This window comes from Myotis brandtii, unplaced genomic scaffold, assembly GCF_000412655.1.
Source record: "Myotis brandtii unplaced genomic scaffold, ASM41265v1 scaffold181, whole genome shotgun sequence".
Classification (NCBI taxonomy): domain Eukaryota; kingdom Metazoa; phylum Chordata; class Mammalia; order Chiroptera; family Vespertilionidae; genus Myotis; species Myotis brandtii.
This window is the reverse complement of record NW_005356712.1, coordinates 1,184,982-1,207,979: the sequence shown is the minus strand read 5'-3', so window position 1 is coordinate 1,207,979 and position 22,998 is coordinate 1,184,982. Positions and strand designations below refer to the sequence as shown.

General features: G+C 45.3%; 1 protein-coding gene and 1 pseudogene across 1 annotated transcript in view; one reads left to right on the top strand and one right to left on the bottom strand.

The window, feature by feature from the left end:
* The window catches only part of LOC102241931, an 11,276-nt pseudogene extending 3,074 nt beyond the window's left edge, over positions 1-8,202 (bottom strand).
* Positions 8,203-15,149: 6,947 nt separating this feature from the next.
* Positions 15,150-22,998, top strand: part of SIRT4 (sirtuin 4) — a 10,048-nt gene continuing 2,199 nt past the window's right edge. Inside the window, exons 1-4 of the mRNA XM_005863770.2 lie at positions 15,150-15,224; positions 18,775-19,272; positions 22,292-22,586; positions 22,683-22,894. Coding sequence (XP_005863832.1) covers positions 18,776-19,272; positions 22,292-22,586; positions 22,683-22,835 — 945 coding nt within the window. The 5' untranslated portion in view covers positions 15,150-15,224; position 18,775 and the 3' untranslated portion in view covers positions 22,836-22,894. The remainder of the gene's footprint in view (positions 15,225-18,774; positions 19,273-22,291; positions 22,587-22,682; positions 22,895-22,998) is intronic.

The window sequence follows — 22,998 nt, the reverse complement described above, 5'->3', positions numbered from 1 at the left end:
AAAAAAAAAAAGACTCTGCAAACACAGCTTCCAGCTCCCCTTTCCCCAAGAATCCGGCCCCCAAGACCCTCTGTGTCAGGCAGAGCCTCCAGGAAGCAGATGTTGAGAGAGCTGCCTTACTGCCTGTGAACGAGAAAGGGGAAGAAGCAGGACTGGGTAACGAGAGACTCAGAGCTGACAGGCCAGCGCAGCTGGGAGCTCCGGAAAGCAATTCATGAGCGGAGTCCCCATGAGCAGGAGTGTCCAGGCCGCAAGTCCCCACCAGGTCCCGCCATTGGCTGGGGACGCCCGGAGGAGTGTGGTCTTGTGCCTGGAAACTGTCATTCCTCCAGCTGGACAACAAGCTCTTTTCCGAAGGCAGAACCAAGAGGTTCAGCTCTGTAGCTGCCACATCCTCTTATATTAACGTTCAAGAGCCCAGCCCTGGCCACTTTGGCTCAGTGGATAGAGGGTCGGGTCAGCCTGCAGACTGAAGGGTCCTGGGTTGGATTCCAGTCAAGGGCATATGTCTGCTTGATCGCTTGATCCCCAGTAGGGGGCGTGCAGGAGGCAGCTGATCAATGAGTCTCTCTCATCATTGATGTTTCTATCTCTCTCTCCCTCTCCCTTCCTCTCTGAAATCAATAAAAATATATATTTTTTTAAAGTGTGGGGTAGAGGTTGAGTACACAGAATGTTGGACTGACTCCACCCAGGTTCAAGTCCCAACTACACTCCTTGCTGGTGGTAAATTTCAGGCTGGTTACTCTCTATGCTTCAGTTTCCTCCTCTGTAGAAAAAAGATTAATAAAAGCCACCTCTCACATAGGAGAAAAGGAGATGCTATGCATTTAGGACTTAGAATAATCCTTGTCACTAATAAGCATTCTTGACTCATTGCTATCCACTAGAAACAAAACACAAATTACATATGTAGTAGCCACATTTTATAAAAGGGAAAAAGAAACAGGAAAGATTAATGTTAATATATTTTATCTAATTCAATGATGTCACTCACTTATTTTTTTCATACCAGGTCTTTGAAATTTGGTGTGTGTCGGACACTTAGAGCATTTCTCAGTTTGACTAGCCACGTTCCAAGTGCGAAGTAGCCACATGTGACTAGTGGTCACCACATTGGACAGTTTGGAATGTTATCTGGCATCACTGTTTTGGAGGGTTTCAACCTAAAAGCTATTTCCTCAGAAAATCATTTCCTAACCTTCTAGGCTATGTCAGGGCTCCTGTTATTAAGATCTTTATTTAGCAGCCTGAAGCACTTGTCATAATTACAATTAAATAATTCTTATGCACTTGTTGTTTGCCTTTGCTCATCTTCAACTAGACTTTTTTTTTTTTTTTTTTCCAGAGAGGAAGGGAGAGGGAGAGGGAGAGAGAGAAACATCAATGATGAGAAAGAATCATTGATTGGCTGCCTCCTACAGGCCCCCTACTGGTGATCGAGCCCAAAACCTGGGCATGTGCCCTTGACTGGAATTGAACCCGGGACCCTTCAGTCCACAGGCCTACACTCTCTCCACTGAGCCAAACCAGCTAGGGTGTTCTTCTACTAAACTTTAGACTTCAGAAAGGCAAAGACCATATCTGTCTTGTTCACTGTTCTACCCCAGTGCCTGGCATAGGGCACAGCACATAGTAGGTGCTCAATAAAAATATGCTATGTGAATAACATTTATTAAGTGCTACCTAATGAATTAAGGTTAGGGCCGCACTAATTGATGCTGGAAAGAAAGAGGGGATTAAGAAAAGAAAAAAAAAAGGATTTAGAGTAATAAATTCCAGAGCTTAGAATATAAATGTGGAAATTTTCTTTACAAAAGCAACAGTTGGTCCTTGTAGAAAGATCATTAGAAAGAAAAAGATTAACTAAGATAAAAATCCACAACCCAAAAAACTGAATGCCCAGTTGTACAGTCTGCTAGACCATTGTTACACACATATACACATATATAAGTACCTATATCACATATACAAAATGTTTAAATGTGCATTTTTATATTTATGTGCACTGCTTTGAAAACTGTTATTTTTCTTTCTTTTTTTTATTATCTTAAGTTTTACATATGTCTCCTTTTTCCCCAACTGAGCCCCCCCCCCCCAGCCATTCCCACCCCGGGCAAGCCCCCACCGCCCCAGTGTCTGTGTCCATTGGTTATGCTAATATACATGCATACAAGTCCTTTGGTTGCTCTCTAACCCCCCACCTCCCCTGCCATTTGTCTCTGGGTCTGTTTGAAAACTGTTATTTTTCACTTAACACTATCTTGTAAGCAACTTCTCACGGCATTCAATATTTTTCTAAAACATGATTTTGGGGGTCAAAATAGGATTTCATCGTATTACTGTTCCAGTATTTACCAGTTCCCTGGTTAAATTTAGTAATTTCCAAGATTTCACAGTAATCAGCAATGCTGATAAGAACATCGTGGTAGTTAAATCTTGGAGCACATCCTTAATTATCTCCTGAAGATCAATTCCTAGCAGCGGAAGTGCTGTGTCAGAGGTTAAGCGCACTGCTGTCAGTCCTTTAGCTGGGTGCCGACACAGCACTGTCCGTAACAACCGTGTCTATCAGTGGTTCTCAACCTTCTGGCCCTGTAAATACAGTTCCTCATGTTGTGACCCAACCATAAAATTATTTTCATTGCTACTTCATAACTGTAATGTTGCTACTGTTATGAATCGTAATGTAAATATCTGATATGCAGGATGGTCTTAGGAGACCCCTGTGAAAGGGTCGTTCGACCACCGAAGGGGTCGAGACCCACAGGTTGAGAACCGCTGCTCTAGATAAATATATACTGACATTTCATGCACACTGACTCCCACATGATACCTTAGGGTGACCCCACGAAGAACTGCCCCAAAGCCCATCTGGCGTGGCTCAGTGGTTGACATAAAACAGTTCTAAGAAAAATAAACCTGAACGGTGTGTGTAACGAGTATCTTTGTGGAGAAAATGGGAAACAATTTATTTGTTTGAAATGCTTACACATGGTGGAGCATCTCTGGGAGAATAAACAAACTCTAGCGTCACCTGGCAAGGGGTGGGGTGGGAGAATGGGGTAGCTGGGGATCAGGAATGGGAAGGAGATTTCCCTAAATACCCTTTGGGATCTTCTGAATTTTGAACCACATACACAATCTTATCTATTCCTAGAATGAGTTAATATTTCAAAATAAAACACACCCGTATTATAAAAATGACACTGCAGACATTAACATGAATCAGCTGCAAAGAGTGATTCAAATCAGGCCTGGAAAGGGTTCCTGGAAAAGAGGGAACTCTGACCGGAGTTTTGGAGGATAGGAGGCCATGGGACGGGCATTCCAGAAGGAGAGGTTGGGTTAGTGATCAGAAATGTATGCTGAGCCCAGCTGGTGTGGTTCTGGTGGTCGAGTGTCAACCCATGAACCAGGAGGTCATGGTTCGACTCCCAGTCAGGGCACATGCCCTGGTTGCAGGCTTGATCCCCAGTGGGGGGCGTGCAGGAGGCAGCCAATCCATGATTCTCTCTCATCATTGGTGTTTTTATCTCCCTCTCCCTTCCTCTCTGAAATGAGTAAAAATATATTTTAAAAATAAATAAAATGAAAGAGGTGCCCCCAAGTTGGCTCTCCCACTGTAGCAATCAAAGTATTTGCCCAGAAAGCCACATAGGAGGGCATCTGGAGAATGCTCGCTGTGTGCGTTTGGACCTGCTCTGCAGTTTTCTCAGGATTCTCCCGCGTTAGGGAGGGGGAGGGGGACTCATATCCAGGTCTCACACTTGTTTGTTCTGTTGCTCCTTCCCGGGCAGACAGCAGGGAGAGGGGCTGGGTCGGTCGTGGTAATCCTGACACCCTCCCCCTCCTCCATGTCAGGAAATACCCTCGGAAACATCAGCCCCTGATGGAACGGACCCCCACCCAACCCTCCCACCGTTCCCGAGCCAGCCTGGACCATTGGCTCCAGGGGATGGAAAAGGGGGACCCAAGGACTATTTCACAGGGAAAGGGCCCACCAGCCCCCAAAGAAGCCTCTCAGTGTTCACATGACGGCAGGATGTCCGCAAGCTCACCAGCTTCTCTAGGTTACACAGACCCATGCTCGAGGGCCCTCAGTATCCATCAGAAGAGAGCTGGCTCACAGCTCTCAACCACTGGGAGAATTTACGGAGGCCCTGGCTGGTGTGCATTGGCCCATGCACTGAAAGCTCACTGGTTCGATTCCCGGTCAGGGCACAAACCCAGGTTTCCAATTCAACCCCTGGTTGGGAGGCAGCTGATCGATGTTACTCTCACATCAATGTTTCTTTCTCCCTCTCCCTTCCTCTCTCCCTAAAAACATTTTTAAAAAATTAACTCTGGCCAATTCATTTTTTTCCGCAAAGCTTTGAAGCCAGACTTTCTGGGTTCAAATCCTCTCCACTAACCACTTGCTGTGTGACCCTAGGCCACTTACTCAACTTCTCTGTGCCTTAGTGTCCCTGCTGTAAAAGGATGTCAGGATCACATCTATCTGAGGCCATGGGTCTCCACCCTGGCTGTGCATGAGAATCACCCGGGAAGCTTTTAAAAATTCTGATGCCTAGGCTGCATTCCAGGCCAATTAAATCAGAATTTCTAAAGATTAGTCTTGGGGGCAAAAATATGTATTTTAAAGCTTCCTAGGTGATTTCATGTCTCACCAAGGAAAAGCCTCCTTGCCATAGAGAGTGTGTGGGTGCTAAATGAGATAATATAGGGAAAGTGCTCCCAATGGTACCTGACACAAAGTTAAATGCTTTGGTGGGGGTTGTAGGACCAAGTATTCGAGACTGGGAGGTGGTCAGGGAAGGCTTCCTGGAGGAGGGGGTGGCTGAACTGTGAACTGAAGGAACGAGGACAGGATGCATTTCAGCAGGAGCAACAGCACCTGCTGGGGTCTGAAGCCAGGAGGATGTGGCCCTTTGCAGGAACTGAAAGTCATTCCCTGTGACTGGAGCTGAGAAAGGAAAAAGGGAGATTTGGGGAGAAGGCACATTGTACTGGGTCCTCTAATGAGGTCAGAGGTCATGGAAAATCACTGGGCTTTATTCTGGCATGAGAGTTGTAAGCAGGGCAATGAGTGACCTGGAGGGGGGCCTTCACTACCCCCCCCCCCACCAAATCAGAAGCAGCAAAGCCTTTTCTTACTTTTTCTTTAAAAATATGTTTTTATTGATTTCGGAGAGGAAGGGAGGTGGAGAGACAGAAACATCGATGATGAAAGAGAATCAATTGTCTGCCTCTTGCACACCCCCTACTGGGAGTAGAGCCCACAACCCGGGTATGGGCCCTGATTAGGAATCAAACTGGCGATCTTTTTGTGCATGGGAGGAAGCTCAACAACTAACTTATTTTTTAAAAAAATATTTTTATTGATTTCAGAGGGGAAGGGAGAGGGAGAGATAGAAACATCAATGATGAGAATCATTGAATGGTTGCCTCCTGCACGCCCCCTACTGGAGATGGAGCCCGTAACCCTGGGCATCTGCCCTGAGAATCGAACCGTGACCTCCTGGTTCCTAGGTCAACATTCAACCACTGAGCCATGCTGGCTGGGCCCAACTAACTTTTTGAGCCATACAAAAGTTTCCATGGGAAGAAGCACCCGTCTTCTATTTTCTCAGGCCTGTTTTGACGCCCAGACTAGCAGCTAGAGTGGAAAGAAAGGGTGGCAGACCACACTATCAAGGATATTTATAGCTCCCTGAAAGGTCAGACTCTGGGTCAGCGGTTCTCAACCTGTGGGTCGCGACCCCTTTGGGGGTCGAACGACCCTTTCACAGGGGTCGCCTAAGACCATCCTGCATATCAGATATTTACATTACAATTCATAACAGTAGCAACATTGCAGTTATGAAGTAGCAACGAAAACAATTTTATGGTTGGGTCACAACATGAGGAACTGTATTTAAAGGGCCAGAAGGTTGAGAACCACTGCTCTGGGTGGCATATCCTGGCAACTCTTGCAGGTCCCATAATCAATATGGAGTCTCCAGGATGCCCCTTTGAGCAGTTATTACCGACCCCCTCTGTCCGTCACATTTGTTCGGTTCTGACACACTGGCTTGTCGGGGGACACTGGTTCCGAACACAGGCCTGATTCCAGGAAACCTACCCTGGGTTCCCCAGAAGAAGGGATGTTAACTAATCTTACTCAGCCGTGACATCTTGGCGCCTGATCAGGAAGTGGTGCAGGGCAGTGGGTGTGAAAAGAAAAGGGCTTTCAGTATCAAATGGTTGCTGTATTAAGCGTCGTTCATCCACAGGTAACCGATTACATAAGGCAAAATGCACTTTACAGTAAAGTGAGAGAGAGAGAGAGCAGTTACTGCCTTAACCAGGTGCTTACATGCAGCATCACTAATAGTGGAAGATACAGTACGAAGTTCACAAAGCCGCCTCTGTAGTGCTCTTGAATCTAGCTTTGAGGTCTAATTTCTACTTGACAGGAAGTACAGCGGACAGAGGGACGTGTTAACGCCACAGGGGACACAATCAGATGAAGACAGAATGTGGGACATTCTGCAAGATAACTGCTTTGGACTCTTCAAAAACTCAATGTCCTTAAGGAAAGAAAAAAGGCAAGGGGACTTGTTTAGATGATAAAACACCAATTTTCGACTGGTGTGCCATGGCACAGGTATGCCTCAAGAATTTTTAAAAATGCAATACCTGCCTGACCGGTTTGGCTCAGTGGATAGAGCGTCGGCCTGCAGACTGAAGGGTCCCGGGTTCGATTCCGTCCAAGGGCATGTACCTTGGTTGTGGGCACATCCCCAGTGGGGGGTGTGCAGGAGGCAGCTGATCGATGTTTCTCTCTCATCGATATTTCTAACTCTCTATCCCTCTCCCTTCCTCTCTGTAAAAAATCAATAAAATATATTTAAAAAAAAATAAAAATAAAAATGCAATACCTGACTATATAGTCAGGGGCACTGACCTCTTTTCCCTTAGATCAGCAGTTCTCAACCTGGGGGGCGAACCACCCTTTCACAGGGGTCGCCTAAGACCATTGGAAAACACATATATAATTACATATTGTTTTTGTGATTAATCACTATGCTTTAATTATGTTCAATTTGTAACAATGAAAATACATCCTGCATATCAGATATTTACATTACGATTCATAACAGTAGCAAAATTACAGTTATGAAGTAGCTATGAAAATAATTTTATGGTTGGGGGTCACCACAACATGAGGAACTGTATTAAAGGGTCACGGCATTAGGAAGGTTGAGAACCACTGCCTTAGATTGTCAAATTTAAAAAATGACAGTAGCTATCTGGTGTGAATGAATCAAAATGATATACCTTTTTTGTTGTTGCTAATCCTCGCCGGAGGATATTTTTCCCATTGATTTTTAGAGAGAATGGAATGGAGTGGAAGATACAGAGAGAAACATGGATGTGAGAGAGAGACAGCAACTTGTTGCCTCCCGCAAGCGCCCCAACCCGACCGGGGAACGAGCCCGCAACCAACGTACGCGCCCCGGAATCGAACCCGAGACCCTTCAGGCTATGGACCGACGCTCTAACCACTGAACAACCCAGCTAGGGCAACCTGGGCAACCTTTTTTTCTTAGATCGGCAACACTTTTGGATGCGATACCTTCCAAGTCTGCGACTCTGTGAACCCTGCTGAAAGGGGTTGCCTACCAACCAGTAGGGATGAGTTTTGGTGTGTAGGTGAGACTGCCGCAACCCACCGCACACGCCCAGCTGTGGAAGGTCTCGGGGGTGCAATGCCAGGCTCCTGGAGATCACACCACCCACGGACTCCTAACACAGGAAGACAAGAAAGAGAGGAGAACCAGATAGAACAACTTTAAAGCCCGAAACGTAGTTAAAACAACAGGAAACTGACATACTCTTCTTAAAACAGCTCAGATCCAGTCTCCGTAGAGACCGTCAAAAATTGCCAGTGCCGACTATATTTCAAGTCGTCACGGCGGGGTATTGGGAAAAGTTTTCAATTAGCAATAATCGCGCCTCGGATAAACCTCATTGGCTACGATACTGCCACTGCGCAAAGCTGACGGCCATAAGCGCGAGCCACACTCCCGGGCGGATGGGAACGGCTTTTCGCTGAGGGTGAGCACCTGCCGGCGAGTTCGTGGATCTGACCCGGTCCCCTCGGAGCAGTTGCGTTTCAGGCCCGTCTACACGGGAGGCTTCTTGTTGTGGGACCATCTCGCGTAGAACGTCCAGATTTTGGGAATGAGCGTACATTCGCTGGGGATGCTGGGGGATTTTATGCAAATCAGCATAACGTCACAGAGATGACCGTAATGACTTGAATTTGGAGAAAAGGGAGCGGCGGGAAGGCAGCGACAGCGAGGGTGAGCCGAAGAGCAACAAGTAGCTGGGGGCGCGGGCGCAGATGCCCGGGGCCGGGGCCAGAGGGAGCATTTCCGGAGCAGCTGCACCTGGGGTGTTGGAAGAGATGCAACGTGGACCAGAAACTGCAGGTCCAGGCCATTCCTCGGAGGTAAAAACTTTAGAGCTAAAGCGACGGCGACTTGCGCACCTATTCTAGCAACTACAGAAAAATTGGGTCTTTTTTTTTCCAACCAAAAAAATCAGTCTCCGTAGAGACCGTCAAAAATTGCCAGTGCCGACTATATTTCAAGTCGTCACGGCGGGGGATTGGGAAAAGTTTTCAATTAGCAATAATCGCGCCTCGGATAAACCTCATTGGCTACGATACTGCCACTGCGCAAAGCTGGCGAACTCCTCCCCTGCTCATCGTCCCCTGTAAGCAAGGCTCCTAATTCAAAAAGGCGAGTTTGAAGCTCATGGAAGAACTTTCCATTATTGTTTGGTTGGAAATTATACCGCCACATTAGGATCTCTCGAAAACGCACAGGCTGTTTCTGAAGAGTCTTTTGCTTTATTTCACTTCACTAGATTTTGGTGGAGAATGAAGCAAAGCATTATGGGAGGGGACATGCTAGTAACCTAATGCAGACGGGGAATTGGGGCGGATGAGAAACGGGCTCAAAAAAAAAAAAAAGAAACAAAAATAACAAACAACAACAACAAACAAAAGAGAAACGGGCTCAAGGTCGGGGCACTGTTCACTTGATTCCCAATTTACAGTGTAACTGTCCTTTCCAAAATAAAACGTTTTTATTATGGTAAAATATACGTAACGGAAGTTGCCACTTTAACCATTTTTAAGTATACAGTTCAGCAGCATCAGTACATTTTACATGGCTTGCAGCCATCACTGCTGTGTATCTCCAGAACTTTTCCATCCTCCCAAACTGAAACTCTGTACCCATTAAACACTAACTTTCCATGGTTCCTCCCCCCGCCCCCCCGCCTGGCAACTTCTATTTTCTGTCTCGATGAATTTGATTATTCTAAGTACCTCACATTAGCAGAATCATCCAATATTTGACCTTTTGTGTCTGGCTTGTTTCATAATGTTTTTAATGTCCATCCATGCTGTAGTATATTTCAGTTTCATTTTATGACTGATATTCTGTTGTATGGAATTTTGTTACCTATTCATTCTACAATGGGCATGCATTGCTTCTATCTTTTTTTTTTGCTTCTATCTTTAAAAGTGTAATCCTTTTTAAATATATATTTTAAAAAATATATATTTTTAAATATATTTTATTGATTTTTTACAGAGAGGAAGGGAGAGAGATAGAGAGTCAAACCTGGGACCTTTCAGTCCGCAGGCCGACGCTCTATCCACTGAGCCAAACCGGTTATGGCTTCAAAATTATATTTTAAATATTTTATATGTATATAATATACATATATATAATTTTATTTCAGAGAGGAAGGGAGAGGGAGATAGAAACATCAATGAGAGAGAATCATTGATTGATCGGCTGCCTTCTGCACGCCCCCTACTGGGGATTAAGTCCGAAATCGGGGCATGTGCTGTTGACTAGAATCAAACCTGGGACCCTTCAGTCTGCAGGCCCATGCTTTATACATTAAGCCAAGCCAGCTAGGGCTGCTTTTACCTTTTTAAAAAATACGTTTTTATTTCAGGGAAAGCGGGGATGGTAGGTGGGTGGGAAGAGAACAACCAAAGAACTTGTATGCATATATGCATACCCCCTGGACACAGACAGGGTGGTGAAGGCCTGGGGTGGGGGCTAGGGGTGGGCTAGAACCGGTCAATGGGAGGGAAATGGGGGACTTATGTAATACTTTCAACAATAAAGTCTTAAAAAATTTAAAAATTGTTTCTGTTGATTTTAGAGAAAGAGGAAGGGAGGGGGAGAGAGAGAGAATGAAAAATTGATACGTAAGAAGTCGACGGGCTGCCTCCTACATGCCCACCACTGGAGATCGAGCCCACAACCCAGGCATGTGTCCTGACCGGGAATCGATCCAGAGACCTTTCAGTGCGTGGGAGGACGCTCAACCAACTGAGCATCTACCTTCTGGCTCTTGTAAATAGTGCTCCTAGGAACAAGGGCATAGAAGTATCAGTTTGAGTCCTTGTTTCAATTTTTGTGTATATATACCTAGAAGTGGAATTTCTGGATCATATACTACTTAAATGTTTAATACAAAAGAGTTTTCTGTGGACATCTTAATTTAGAAGAGCGAGGCTGAAAGGAAGAAGCTGTTTCCACAGCAATATTCACAGCTCACGAAGTTTGAAGTGACGTTCACTCATTGCCTGTGTTCCCTCTGCAAGTGGAAAGCTGTTAGAAACTGCTATCTGGATTTGTTTCCTCCCTGAGCTATATTCTCCAGAATACTTATGGCTTTTGCTACTCGTTAAGATGCAAATAGTAGTCTCTGAGAAAGAAATCTTCTCCTCAACATTTTATTATTAAAAAATTTCAAACACAAAACATTTAAAATACTGTTCAGTGAATATTCATGTAGTTGGCATCTGGATGCAAAAATGAACATCTTTAAAAGGCCTATATGTGCCCAGCTGGTTTGGCTCAGTGGATAGAGCGTTGGCCTGCAGACTGAAGGGTCCCAGGTTCGATTCCGATCAAGGGCACATGTCTGGGTTGCGGGATCAATCCCCAGTGGGGGGGCGTGCGGGAGGCAGCCAATCAATGATTCTCTCTCATCATTGATGTTTCTATCTCTCTCTCCCTCTCCCTTCCTCTCTGAAATTAATAAAAATGTATTTTTTAAAAAAGGCTTGTATGATGCTGATGTATAGTTAATTTTTTTTCACCCAGATATAAATGCCAGGATAAGAAAAACCAGCAGATAAAACAACACTAACAATCTGATTAATTTAGATTAATTTGCTTTGATACAATCACTGACTTAGTCATTAATTTCTGGTGTGGTGGAGTTGTGAGAAATAAAAGGAGTCCTGGCAGGTGTGGCTCAGTAGGTTGAGCGTTGTCTCGTGCATTGAAAGGTCGCCGATTTGATTCCTGATTGGGGCACATGCCCAGGTTGCGGGTTCAATCAGGTGCATGCAGGAGGCAGCTGATTTGTTTCTCTCTCTGCCCTCCCTTCCTCTCTCTAAAACAAATAATAAAAAATAAAATTAATTAATCTTTAAAAAAAAAGAGAGAGAAATAAAAAGGACTTAGCCCTTGAGAATGTCGTGATTGGGTGGCTCATTACATCCTGTCAGTAGCTATCAAGGGAAATTGTGTTTCACCAGCTGTCTTGGATGACTTCATCCGCCACAGATAACTTTCCAGCACTAGGAGAAAATGGAAAATTCAGTTAACTTCTCTCCAGAACAGTAGATTCTTTGGGGTCTGAAAGCACAATAGTTGTATATTCCTATCCAGTCTCTATCAATAATGCTCATCCCGCTTGGAGAACTGAAAAAGTAACATGGGTTTGAAATATTTCATCATAAAATGTGGCTGGGGTGGGAGGAATGTCACTTTGGGGGCATTTCCATGGTTTTGATTAAACACCCACGTGTGCAGAAAATGTTCTGGATTACAACTGTTCTGACTTGGTAAACGTTTCCAGTCTGAAGGCACAAAAGGCTGTCCATGTCAGGTGATTCTCCAGCCTAGTGACCTCGCCGAGCAGTTGCTGGATGCACTGCTCCCAAACTACTGCCCTCGGTACTTTTCCAATATTTACCTCCGCACATTCAATGAGAGACCAGGAGTCAGACTCCATCTCCCATACCCTTCCTCGGGGCTTCAGTTTACCTTAAACCGGGGGAAGTGGTTCCACAGGTGGTCTTCAAGGTCCCTGCTAACTGCCCTTTAATTATGTCCTGAAACTCTTATAAATTGATTGCTGTCTTACTTAGGTGATGCTATAGAGCAGAGGTTCTCCTAGGCCACACATTTGAAACAACTGGGAAGTTTGAAAAGTGAGTTGATGCCCCAGGCGTTTCCCCAGACCAATTCAATCAGCCTCTGGGAGTGAAAACCAGGCTTTGTGTTGGTTAACTTAATAACACACAAGATGGAAAATAAAATTGGAGGAGCCAAGTGGGTAGACACATTAGTCCCTGTATATTAGAGTTGGCTTTAGTTGTTCATGAGTATGTAAAAACATCCCATTTCCAGGTACTTGTGAATGTACTTGACAACCCACAAGGTGGGAACCTGACCCAGTCACAGTGAGTGGAAAGGATCATAAACACTGAGGTTGAGGTCGGTCCAAATCTAGAAGTCTTATTAAGGTTTCTATCTTAAGAGAGAATGAGCCCTAGCTGGTTTGGTTCACTGGTTAGAGCCTCGGCCCTCAGACTGAAGGATCTCGGGTTCAATTCTGGTGAAGGGCACTTGTTTGCAGGCTCAATCTGGAAGCAACTAATCGATATGTCTCTCACATCAATATTTCTTTCTCTCTGCCTCTCCCCCTCCCTTCCATTCTCTCTAAATATCAATGGAGCCCTCGCTCGTTTTTGCTTTGATACAATCACTGACTTAGTCATTAATTTCTGGTGTGGTGGAGTTGTGAGAAATAAAAGGAGTCCTGGCAGGTGTGGCTCAGTAGGTTGAGCGTTGTCTCGTGCATTGAAAGGTCGCCGATTTGATTCCTGATTGGGGCACATGCCCAGGTTGCGGGTTCAATCAGGTGCATGCAGGAGGCAGCTGATTTGTTTCTCTCTCTGCCCTCCCTTCCTCTCTCTAAAACAAATAATAAAAAATAAAATTAATTAATCTTTAAAAAAAAAGAGAGAGAAATAAAAAGGACTTAGCCCTTGAGAATGTCGTGATTGGGTGGCTCATTACATCCTGTCAGTAGCTATCAAGGGAAATTGTGTTTCACCAGCTGTCTTGGATGACTTCATCCGCCACAGATAACTTTCCAGCACTAGGAGAAAATGGAAAATTCAGTTAACTTCTCTCCAGAACAGTAGATTCTTTGGGGTCTGAAAGCACAATAGTTGTATATTCCTATCCAGTCTCTATCAATAATGCTCATCCCGCTTGGAGAACTGAAAAAGTAACATGGGTTTGAAATATTTCATCATAAAATGTGGCTGGGGTGGGAGGAATGTCACTTTGGGGGCATTTCCATGGTTTTGATTAAACACCCACGTGTGCAGAAAATGTTCTGGATTACAACTGTTCTGACTTGGTAAACGTTTCCAGTCTGAAGGCACAAAAGGCTGTCCATGTCAGGTGATTCTCCAGCCTAGTGACCTCGCCGAGCAGTTGCTGGATGCACTGCTCCCAAACTACTGCCCTCGGTACTTTTCCAATATTTACCTCCGCACATTCAATGAGAGACCAGGAGTCAGACTCCATCTCCCATACCCTTCCTCGGGGCTTCAGTTTACCTTAAACCGGGGGAAGTGGTTCCACAGGTGGTCTTCAAGGTCCCTGCTAACTGCCCTTTAATTATGTCCTGAAACTCTTATAAATTGATTGCTGTCTTACTTAGGTGATGCTATAGAGCAGAGGTTCTCCTAGGCCACACATTTGAAACAACTGGGAAGTTTGAAAAGTGAGTTGATGCCCCAGGCGTTTCCCCAGACCAATTCAATCAGCCTCTGGGAGTGAAAACCAGGCTTTGTGTTGGTTAACTTAATAACACACAAGATGGAAAATAAAATTGGAGGAGCCAAGTGGGTAGACACATTAGTCCCTGTATATTAGAGTTGGCTTTAGTTGTTCATGAATATGTAAAAACATCCCATTTCCAGGTACTTGTGAATGTACTTGACAACCCACAAGGTGGGAACCTGACCCAGTCACAGTGAGTGGAAAGGATCATAAACACTGAGGTTGAGGTCGGTCCAAATCTAGAAGTCTTATTAAGGTTTCTATCTTAAGAGAGAATGAGCCCTAGCTGGTTTGGTTCACTGGTTAGAGCCTCGGCCCTCAGACTGAAGGATCTCGGGTTCAATTCTGGTGAAGGGCACTTGTTTGCAGGCTCAATCTGGAAGCAACTAATCGATATGTCTCTCACATCAATATTTCTTTCTCTCTGCCTCTCCCCCTCCCTTCCATTCTCTCTAAATATCAATGGAGCCCTAGCTGGCTTGGCTCAGTGAGTGTCAGCCTACAGACTGAAGGGTCCTGGGTTTGATTCCAGTCAAAGGCACATGCTGGGGTTTTGGGCTCAATCTCCAGTGGAGGGCGTGCAGGAGGCAGCCTATTAATGATTCTCCCTCTCCCTTCCTCTCTGAAATCAATAAAAATATATTTCAAAATAAATAAAAATAAAGATCAATGGAAAAAATATCCTCGGGTGAGGATAAACAAAAACCGAGAATGAATTCCTAAGGGCTGTTTGGATGTATGGTTTTGCACTTTGTTATTTTTATTTTTTGCCTCGTGATAGAATGATTTATTAGAACAAATTCCATGACAAATCATATAAAATAACCATTTTCTGAAAGACACCCACAGACCACCTGAGGACAAACCCAGAGGAGCCTCCGCGAAGCCGGACAAATAAGTTACTGACCCCAGCCCAGGTCGGGGCTGGAGGGGGACACGCGTCTATGAATAAAAAAAGTGTACGGCGATTCCGTGATTTTGCACTTTAAAGACGTTGGTGTGACGCTGTGAATACTTCTTAGGGAGGACAATGTATGGGATTCCTTAGGTGAGAGCAGCACCTCCACGAGGAAGGCTCAAAACTTCTGACCACAAAGAGCCCCCAGGGGGCGCAACTGGACAACCTGGTTATAGCAACTGTGAAACCCAGAGGATTGTGGGACTTGTAGTGTTTGCGTTATTTAAGCTTCGTAAACTACATTACCCAGAATGCAGATGTGGCCAGGCAGTCCCGCTGTCGGACTTGAAGTGTCCCTTGGGCTGTGAAAGGTAAGGGAGCTCCTTGCGGGCTGCGAGGTTGCTAGAGGCTGCGGGTTTCTTATAAGGGATTACACTCCTCCTCTTTGCGCTTCGGTGGGACCTGGGGCAGAGCAGCCGTTCTAATGGGGCGTGTTTGCAGCGGGGCTTCCCGAGCCCCTGGTCTCAGGAATTAGGACCCTGCATGTGCTGAGCTGTTCACACGGTGCTGTGGAGTGTCAAGGAGAAATCGGGGTCCTGAATCCGATCTGGAAATCCAAATTAAAGTAATGTTTACATATGGGGCGCACGTCACTAGGGAATGTCTGTCCTCCATCAAATAATGCCAGCGCCTTGTTTTTACAGCTAGAAAAGCGGACACGCGGGTATGATGACTGGCCAGGTTTCACTACTCTGCTGTATGCAAGTAGCTGTTTGCAATTGAGAGTAAACTAAAATAATATGGGGGAAACGAAACACAAGAGGCGTGCGTGTGCTTAATTATATTAATAAAATAAAAAGTCTGAGCAAACAACTTTATTAACACCTGGCATACTAGAACTCAAATGTGCTTCCTTAGCATATGAAGAAATAAGATAGTTCTGGTTGCAGGTTCAGTTCTCAGTCAGGGCACACACCTCAGTTGCGGGTTTGATCCCCGGTCAGGGCTGTATGGAGGCCGCCAATCATTGGTCTCTCTCACATCGATGTTTCTCTCTCTCCCTCTCTCTTGCTCTAAAAATTGATGGGGAAAAAAAATCCTCAGGTGAGGATTAAAACATAATAATAAAGAAATAAGATAATTCTAATTTAGAAGATGGGATGTAGGGTTATGGAACACAAAGTTCCCCAAGGGATGGTATTAACTAAAATATAAATATATTCCTCTGCTAGAGACATCTTTAGATGCAGTCATAGATGGAATAACAATGAGGTATTAAGGGATTTAAAGGATATTGAGGTAAGTCATTAACTTCTTGAAGTTTATAAGGAATTCATGTCTGACCAGCTGGTGTTACTGGGAGATTCACAATAGGGCCTTAGATTATATGCTTTACCAATTTTTACTTTATCCTCCCTCCTTTTTTAAATAGGCTATGTTTTTACAGCCTCCTCTTTTTAAAAAAAAAAATACGCCAAAATATACAGTTCCCTTAAATGCAGAACGCTCTTTTAAGTTAATATTCATCTGATGGCTACAGCATAGTAGAGCTCTGGTTATAGGTTCTTAAGAGGTCAGGAAGATAAGATTGGCTCGGGCTGTGATGAAATAGTCCCGCGTGGAGACAAGACTTTATTTTGTGGAAGGTATTAGAACTTCTTGACCAAAACAGATGATTAAAAACATAATAAAAAGGTAGGCTTGTTGCTTCGGGTTGGACTTCAGGGGACCCAGGAGGGTGTGCTGGAATCAGTTTGCACTTGTGAGGTTCCAGGTGTTAAATATTGAGGAGTTTGCTAGCCAGTAATTAAACCATTGGTAGCATGAAATTGGCCATGACGGGATTATTGTATCTTTTGTTGAGGGGGAAGGGGGAAAGCCAGTTTATCAGCACAGCCCTAGCAGGGTCAGTTTTCTCTATAAGCCTGGAGCCCAGTGTTCAATTCATCCTGAGTCATCAGATCCTGAGCTAGCTCACACCCTCCCAAATTTTACAAATGATTGATTTGGGTTTCAAAGTAAGATTATAAATACACATTAGGGGTGTGTGGAGGGAAGGGGGCCATACCTTTCTAGTGAAAAATATTTCTAGTGAAATATTATTGTTTATTTGGGGCCATCCTTGCAGGTACTGAAGTCATTAATTAGTTCATTATCAATAGGTTGTTCTGATAAGCATGAAATCTGCCACAGAAAATACTATGGTCTGTGTGGACAGCTTTCTTAGATATGTAATAACCTGTGGTCCTCTCCAATACATTGTTCTAATATCTAGATATTATCTTCCAGAAGACAGTATTATACGCAATGCTAACAAATTCCTATCCTCCAGCCATTTCTCAGTGTCATGCTCTTGGCTCTCATCACCCATCTCTTAAAATATTTGCATGTGCAAGCCCTGAACGGCTTGGCTCAGTGGATAGAGCTTTGGCCTGCGGACTCAAGGGTCCCAGGTTCGATTCCGGTCAAGGGCATGTACCTTGGTTGCGGGCACATCCCCAGTGGGGGGTATGCAAGAGGCAGCTGATCAATGTTTCTAACTCTCTGTCCCTCTCCCTTTCTCTCTGTAAAAAATCAATAAAATATATTAAAAAAAATATTTGCATGTGCAAAAGTTTGCTGATAATTAAACCTTTTGGGCCCTGGCCGGATAGCTCAGTTGCTAGAGCATCATCCTGATACACTAAGGTTGTGGGTTCAATCCCAAGGTTGATGCATACAAGCATCAACCAATGAATGCATAAGTAAGTGTAACAACAAATCAATGTTTCTCTCCAAAATCAATAAATAAAAAAATTAAAAATCCTTTGGGTTGGCAGTTTCCAGATATAAGTTGGAGAGGTCTTAAAATATCTTCCTTTAAGGTAAAGCATTCCACATTTTAGCTTCTCTTCACACTTCTCCATTCTTTTTTTCTTTGTCTAACTTTTCTGATCATATCTCTTAAGCTTTTAAAATATTCAAAAGATATAATCATTTTCCTTCATCTCACGGCTTTTGGCATTTCTGCACTACCACTGTCCTGAGCATACTAGGACATCTGCAAGCAGACATTGCTCTGAGGAATGACTTTAAAAATGTTTATTGTGGTGATAGAATAATATAATGACCCCCCATCCATGGGCCCATCACCCAGCTTTAATAATTAACAACTCTTGGTTAATCTTGTTTCATTTCTATACTCCTATCTGCTTCACAACCTTCCCCATATTATTTTGAAGCAAATCCTCCTAGATATATAACTTTATCCAAATATTTCAATATATAACTCAGTAGGATGAGGACTTTTTAAAATGCTATCTGTCATACGTTAAATAATTAATAATATTTTCTTAGTATCAAACATCCAGTTAATGTTTAATTTTCCAATTATTTTATAAATGTCATGTTTTAAAAGTTTGTTTGGATCAGGACTCAAATAAGGCCCACATACTTTAATCTATATAATCCCCCTTCATATACCTATGTCTATATCTCTGTCTCTTGCAATTTATTTGTTGGGAGAAACTGATTTGTCTATCCTGAAGTTCACAGATACAGAGAACAGATTGGTGGCTGCCAAAGGCTGGGGTGGGGGTGGGAGGAGAAATGGGTAAAGGTGGTCAAAAGGTATAAAACTCCAGTTTTGCAATAACTAAGCCATGGGGATATAATGTACTGCATGGCGACAATAGTTAACAATATTGTAGTGCATATTTGAAAGTTGCTGAGAGAGTAGATCTTAAAATTCCTCACCACAAGAATAAAATTTTTATACCTATGTGTGGTGACAGATGTAACTAAACTTAATGTGGTGATCATTTCACAATATATCCAAATACTGAGTAATTGTTGTATACCTGAAGCTAACATGATATATATAATTATACCTAAACCAATCAATCAGTCACTTGGTTTTTCACATGAGGTCTCTCTTTCTAGAATGAAGATGAACGTTGGGTTGACTTTGAGGGCAGCGAAAGGCTGCTGGAGGGTGAACCTCAGCCAACAGTGCGCACATGGATCCATTGGACTATTTGTGCCACCGAGTCCTCCTGTGGACCCTGAGAAGGTCAAAGAGCTACAGCGCTTCGTCTCTCTTTCCAAGAAACTCCTAGTGATGACGGGGGCCGGGGTCTCCACTGAGTCAGGGATCCCGGACTACAGGTCTGAAAAGGTGGGACTCTATGCCCGCACCGACCGGAGGCCCATCCAGCATCGGGATTTTGTGCAGAGGGCTCCAGTCCGCCAGCGGTACTGGGCGAGGAACTTCGTGGGCTGGCCTCGGTTCTCCTCTCATCAGCCTAACCCTGCCCACTGGGCTCTGAGCAGCTGGGAGAGACTCGGAAAGCTGTACTGGCTGGTGACCCAGAATGTGGACGCCTTGCACACCAAGGCGGGGAGTCAGCGCCTCACCGAGCTGCACGGATGCATGCACAGGTGCGGAAACGTCGGGAAGGCTTGAATGCAGGAATGCGTAAGGGCAGGGACCTGGGCTGACTTGATCACTGTTGCCTTCATTCGATTTGAGAAAAGGGTTTGGGAGTAAGTTGTTCAGTTTGGAGTTGATCCCACCAAACTCATTGAGGGAGTGGGGAAGTGAAATGGGGGAGGGAGGAAAGCCAAAGGGTACGTTAATGAACGGCTTACTGCTCTGGGCTGCTGGGCCTCTGTCTAGAGCAGTGGTTCTCAACCTTCTGGCCCTTTAAATACAGTTCCTCATCTTGTGACCCAACCATAAAATTATTTTCGTTGCTACTTCATAACTGTAATGTTGCTACTGTTATGAATCGTAATGTAAATATCTGATATGCAGGATGGTCTTAGGCGATCCCTGTGAAAGGGTCGTTCGACCGCCAAAGGGGTCGCGACCCACAGGTTGAGAACCGCTGGTCTAGAGAGCATGTTTCAGAATTCTCACGGGAAGTCAGGGCAGCTGGGGTGTTAGCCAGCATCTCCCATCCCTCCCTGGTCAAAGGTCACGCTTGGGGGATTCCCTCCCTAACACTGACTCTGCTCCTGCAGAGGAGGCTTGCTCGGCCACAGGAAGTCGTGTGCAGTGGCTGTCCTAGGGGCCTATGAGCAGAGCACGACAGCATGTGCTACAAACTGCTGCGTCTCTGGTGCCTAGACCCAGAGAACACTACAGCCGGGCATGTAGTAGTCAGAACCCAATAGGTGTTGCTGGCATGAATACATGCAGCCCTGGCAATAACTGGTAGCTAATCAGAGACCATTGCCTTATCTTCAGCCCCAGAGATCCTCCTGCCAATCATAAATATTTATTGGGTGCCTACAACGTGTGGTGTGTACTGTGTGCTACTTGGCGTGGAGGGATCAAAGCCAGCGTATAAAACTTGGTCTACTTTACATGTGAGAACTATGTAATCGGCTTGGGGGAGACCCAAAAACAACAGGTTTAATGACCAACGACTCCACACAGGACTGTTAAATCGTGGGGTCCTCGACAGACAAGCTTTATGAGTTCAGAGACACAGGCTTAGTAAAGATGGGAGAAATCGGGGACGCTTTTGTGGGTGGTGGGGCTTGAGGCTGGCTCAGACTGATTAGGCAAAGGAGGGGAAAGAGCTTTCTAAGTGAAAGGAATGTGCAGAGCCCAGGAGAGACCAGTCTGGCCTCTGGGGAGACTGGTATGAGATCAGGTGTCTGGGGAGGCTAACCCAGCTCATGGTGCATCGGAAAATCACGCAGGGCCGTTTGGGGCTGTTGTGGGACCAAAGGGGCTATTACTGCTTTCTGAGCAAGAGGCAACATGTAAAATAACATTTGAGGAAGGCCCGACAGGAACAGAAGAGGCTCAGGGTCAGCCTGGAGGACCCGGACTCAGGTGACGGCAGGGGAATGAGAGCTAATGATGTATGGGTCCTGGGGTGTTTAGCCATCATCTCCCATCCCTCAAACTGTCCCGATCACTCTTAGTGATCTTTGGGGGATTTTTGTCGCCCCAAACTGTCAAACATCTACAAAAGTAAAGAGAATAGTATAATGAACTCCCATATACCATTATCCAGATTCAAAGATTTTTATCATGCCTACTTTATCCCTTCTCTCCGTGACTCTTTGAAACATTTTAAAACAAATCCAAGATTTCTTATCGTTGCAGACGGGGTCTTTTAAATAAAAAATCCACAACATAATCCGATGGTTGACTAGATCGAGTAAAAGAAGTAAGTTTTTCCCAGGGTTTCAGCCCAAGTAACTAGAGACAAGATGGTGATGGGGAAGCTGGGGGTGGAGGCATGTGGTTGAAGACAGAGGTGAACCTCTCAGGTCAGTCAAGGACACTTGGAGTTGGACTCCAGTTTGGGGGAGAGAGCAGGAGTGAGTCCTACGCAGAGGAAACCATTGCATAGACACTGAGGCAGTGCAAACAGAGTCCCCAAGCTGGGGGACGTAGACAGAAGACAAGCTGGGGGTTGAGGAGCAGAGGAGGACCCAGCTAAACCACCTCTTGTTCTTTCTTTCACCAGCTATTTAGTGGGCATGTTCTAGGCCACTGGTGGTCCGTGAGGTCCGAAAGGTTGGCGACCGCTGGTTTAAAGTGGGCATAGAGCAGCGGTCATGAGCAGCAGTCCTGCCAAAAGGGGCAAGACTCGAAGTTCTAGACCTCACAGAGCTCAGGTTCTGGTGATTAGAGAGGTGACAAGAGAACTGGAAGACACCATGTCATAGACATCAAGGGGAGAAAGTGTTTTAAAGAAAGGATGGTGATGGCCCAGCCGATGTGGCTCAGTGGTTGAGTGTCGACCCATGAACCAAGAGGTCACAGGATCAATTCCTGGTCAGGGCACATGCCCGGGTTGCAGGCTTGATCCTCAGTAGGGGGTGTGCAGGAGGCAGCCGATCGATGCTTCTCTCTCTCTAAAATCAACAAAAACATTAAACACTTTTTTTTAAAAAAATGAAAGGATGGTGATGGATAGCAATAATTATAGTAGATGAGAACAACAGGGGATGGAACAGGCTCGATCCTCAGTAGGGGGTGTGCAGGAGGCAGCCGATCGATGCTTCTATCTCTCTATGCCTCTCTAAAATCAACAAAAACATTAAAAAACAAACACTTTTTTTAAAAAAAATGAAAGGATGGTGATGGATAGCAATAATTACAGTAGATGAGAACAACAGGGAATGGAGGGGAAAACTGGTTTTGGCAGTAAGGAGATCATTTCTGTGGTAGAGAATTTGCAGTCGTGCTAAGGATAAAATGAGCTCGTGAAGGGTAAGCAGGGAGGGTTCAGTAAGGAGACGGAGGTACATTACTTGTTCTGGAAGGTCGACAGCGGAAGGAAGGTGGGAAACGGAGGTAGCTAAGGAGTCATGAGAAGATATTCCTAAAACTGGGTGATGGGAAAAGGAAGTGGTGATGGAGGGACTGAAGAGTTGGGGATGCATGTGCCTCCCCAGGACAGGCGTTCATCGGCCTCCTCTTGGCTTTCAGGGTCCTCTGCCTGGCCTGTGGAGAGCAGACCCCGCGTGGGGTGCTGCAGGAGCGCTTCGAAGCCCTGAACCCCACCTGGAGGGCCGAGGCCCACGGCCTGGCTCCCGACGGCGACGTCTTTCTCACGGAGGAGCAGGTGCAGAGCTTTCGGGTCCCCCCCTGCGCTCGCTGCGGAGGCCCCCTGAAACCAGATGTCGTTTTCTTCGGGGACACAGTGAACCCCGACAAGGTCGACTTTGTGCACAGGCGCGTCAAAGAAGCCGACTCTCTCTTGGTGGTGGGATCGTCCTTACAGGTATTTGTCGGTCACCCCCTTTGGGAGCCTCTCCGGGGCTCCCGACTAGCGGTCTCTTCCTGCATCTCTTACCTGTGCCGCCTCCTGCTCCGCCAGGTGTACTCTGGTTACAGGTTTATCCTCACTGCCCGGGAGAAGAAGTTACCAATTGCGATACTGAACATCGGGCCCACGCGGTCGGACCACTTGGCCTGCCTGAAGCTGGATTCTCGGTGTGGGGAGCTGCTGCCTTTAATAGACCCACAGTGACCACGGCCTGATGTTCCTGAGCCAGAGCTGGGACTTTTGCGTGTATCCAGCTGCTAAAGGTAAATGCCTTCTCAGATACACAATTCCAGTTCCCATTCATCTGAGAGCACTGACAAAATATAGAAGGTTCTAGGCTTCTTTTTTTTTTTTTTGGTTTAAAAAA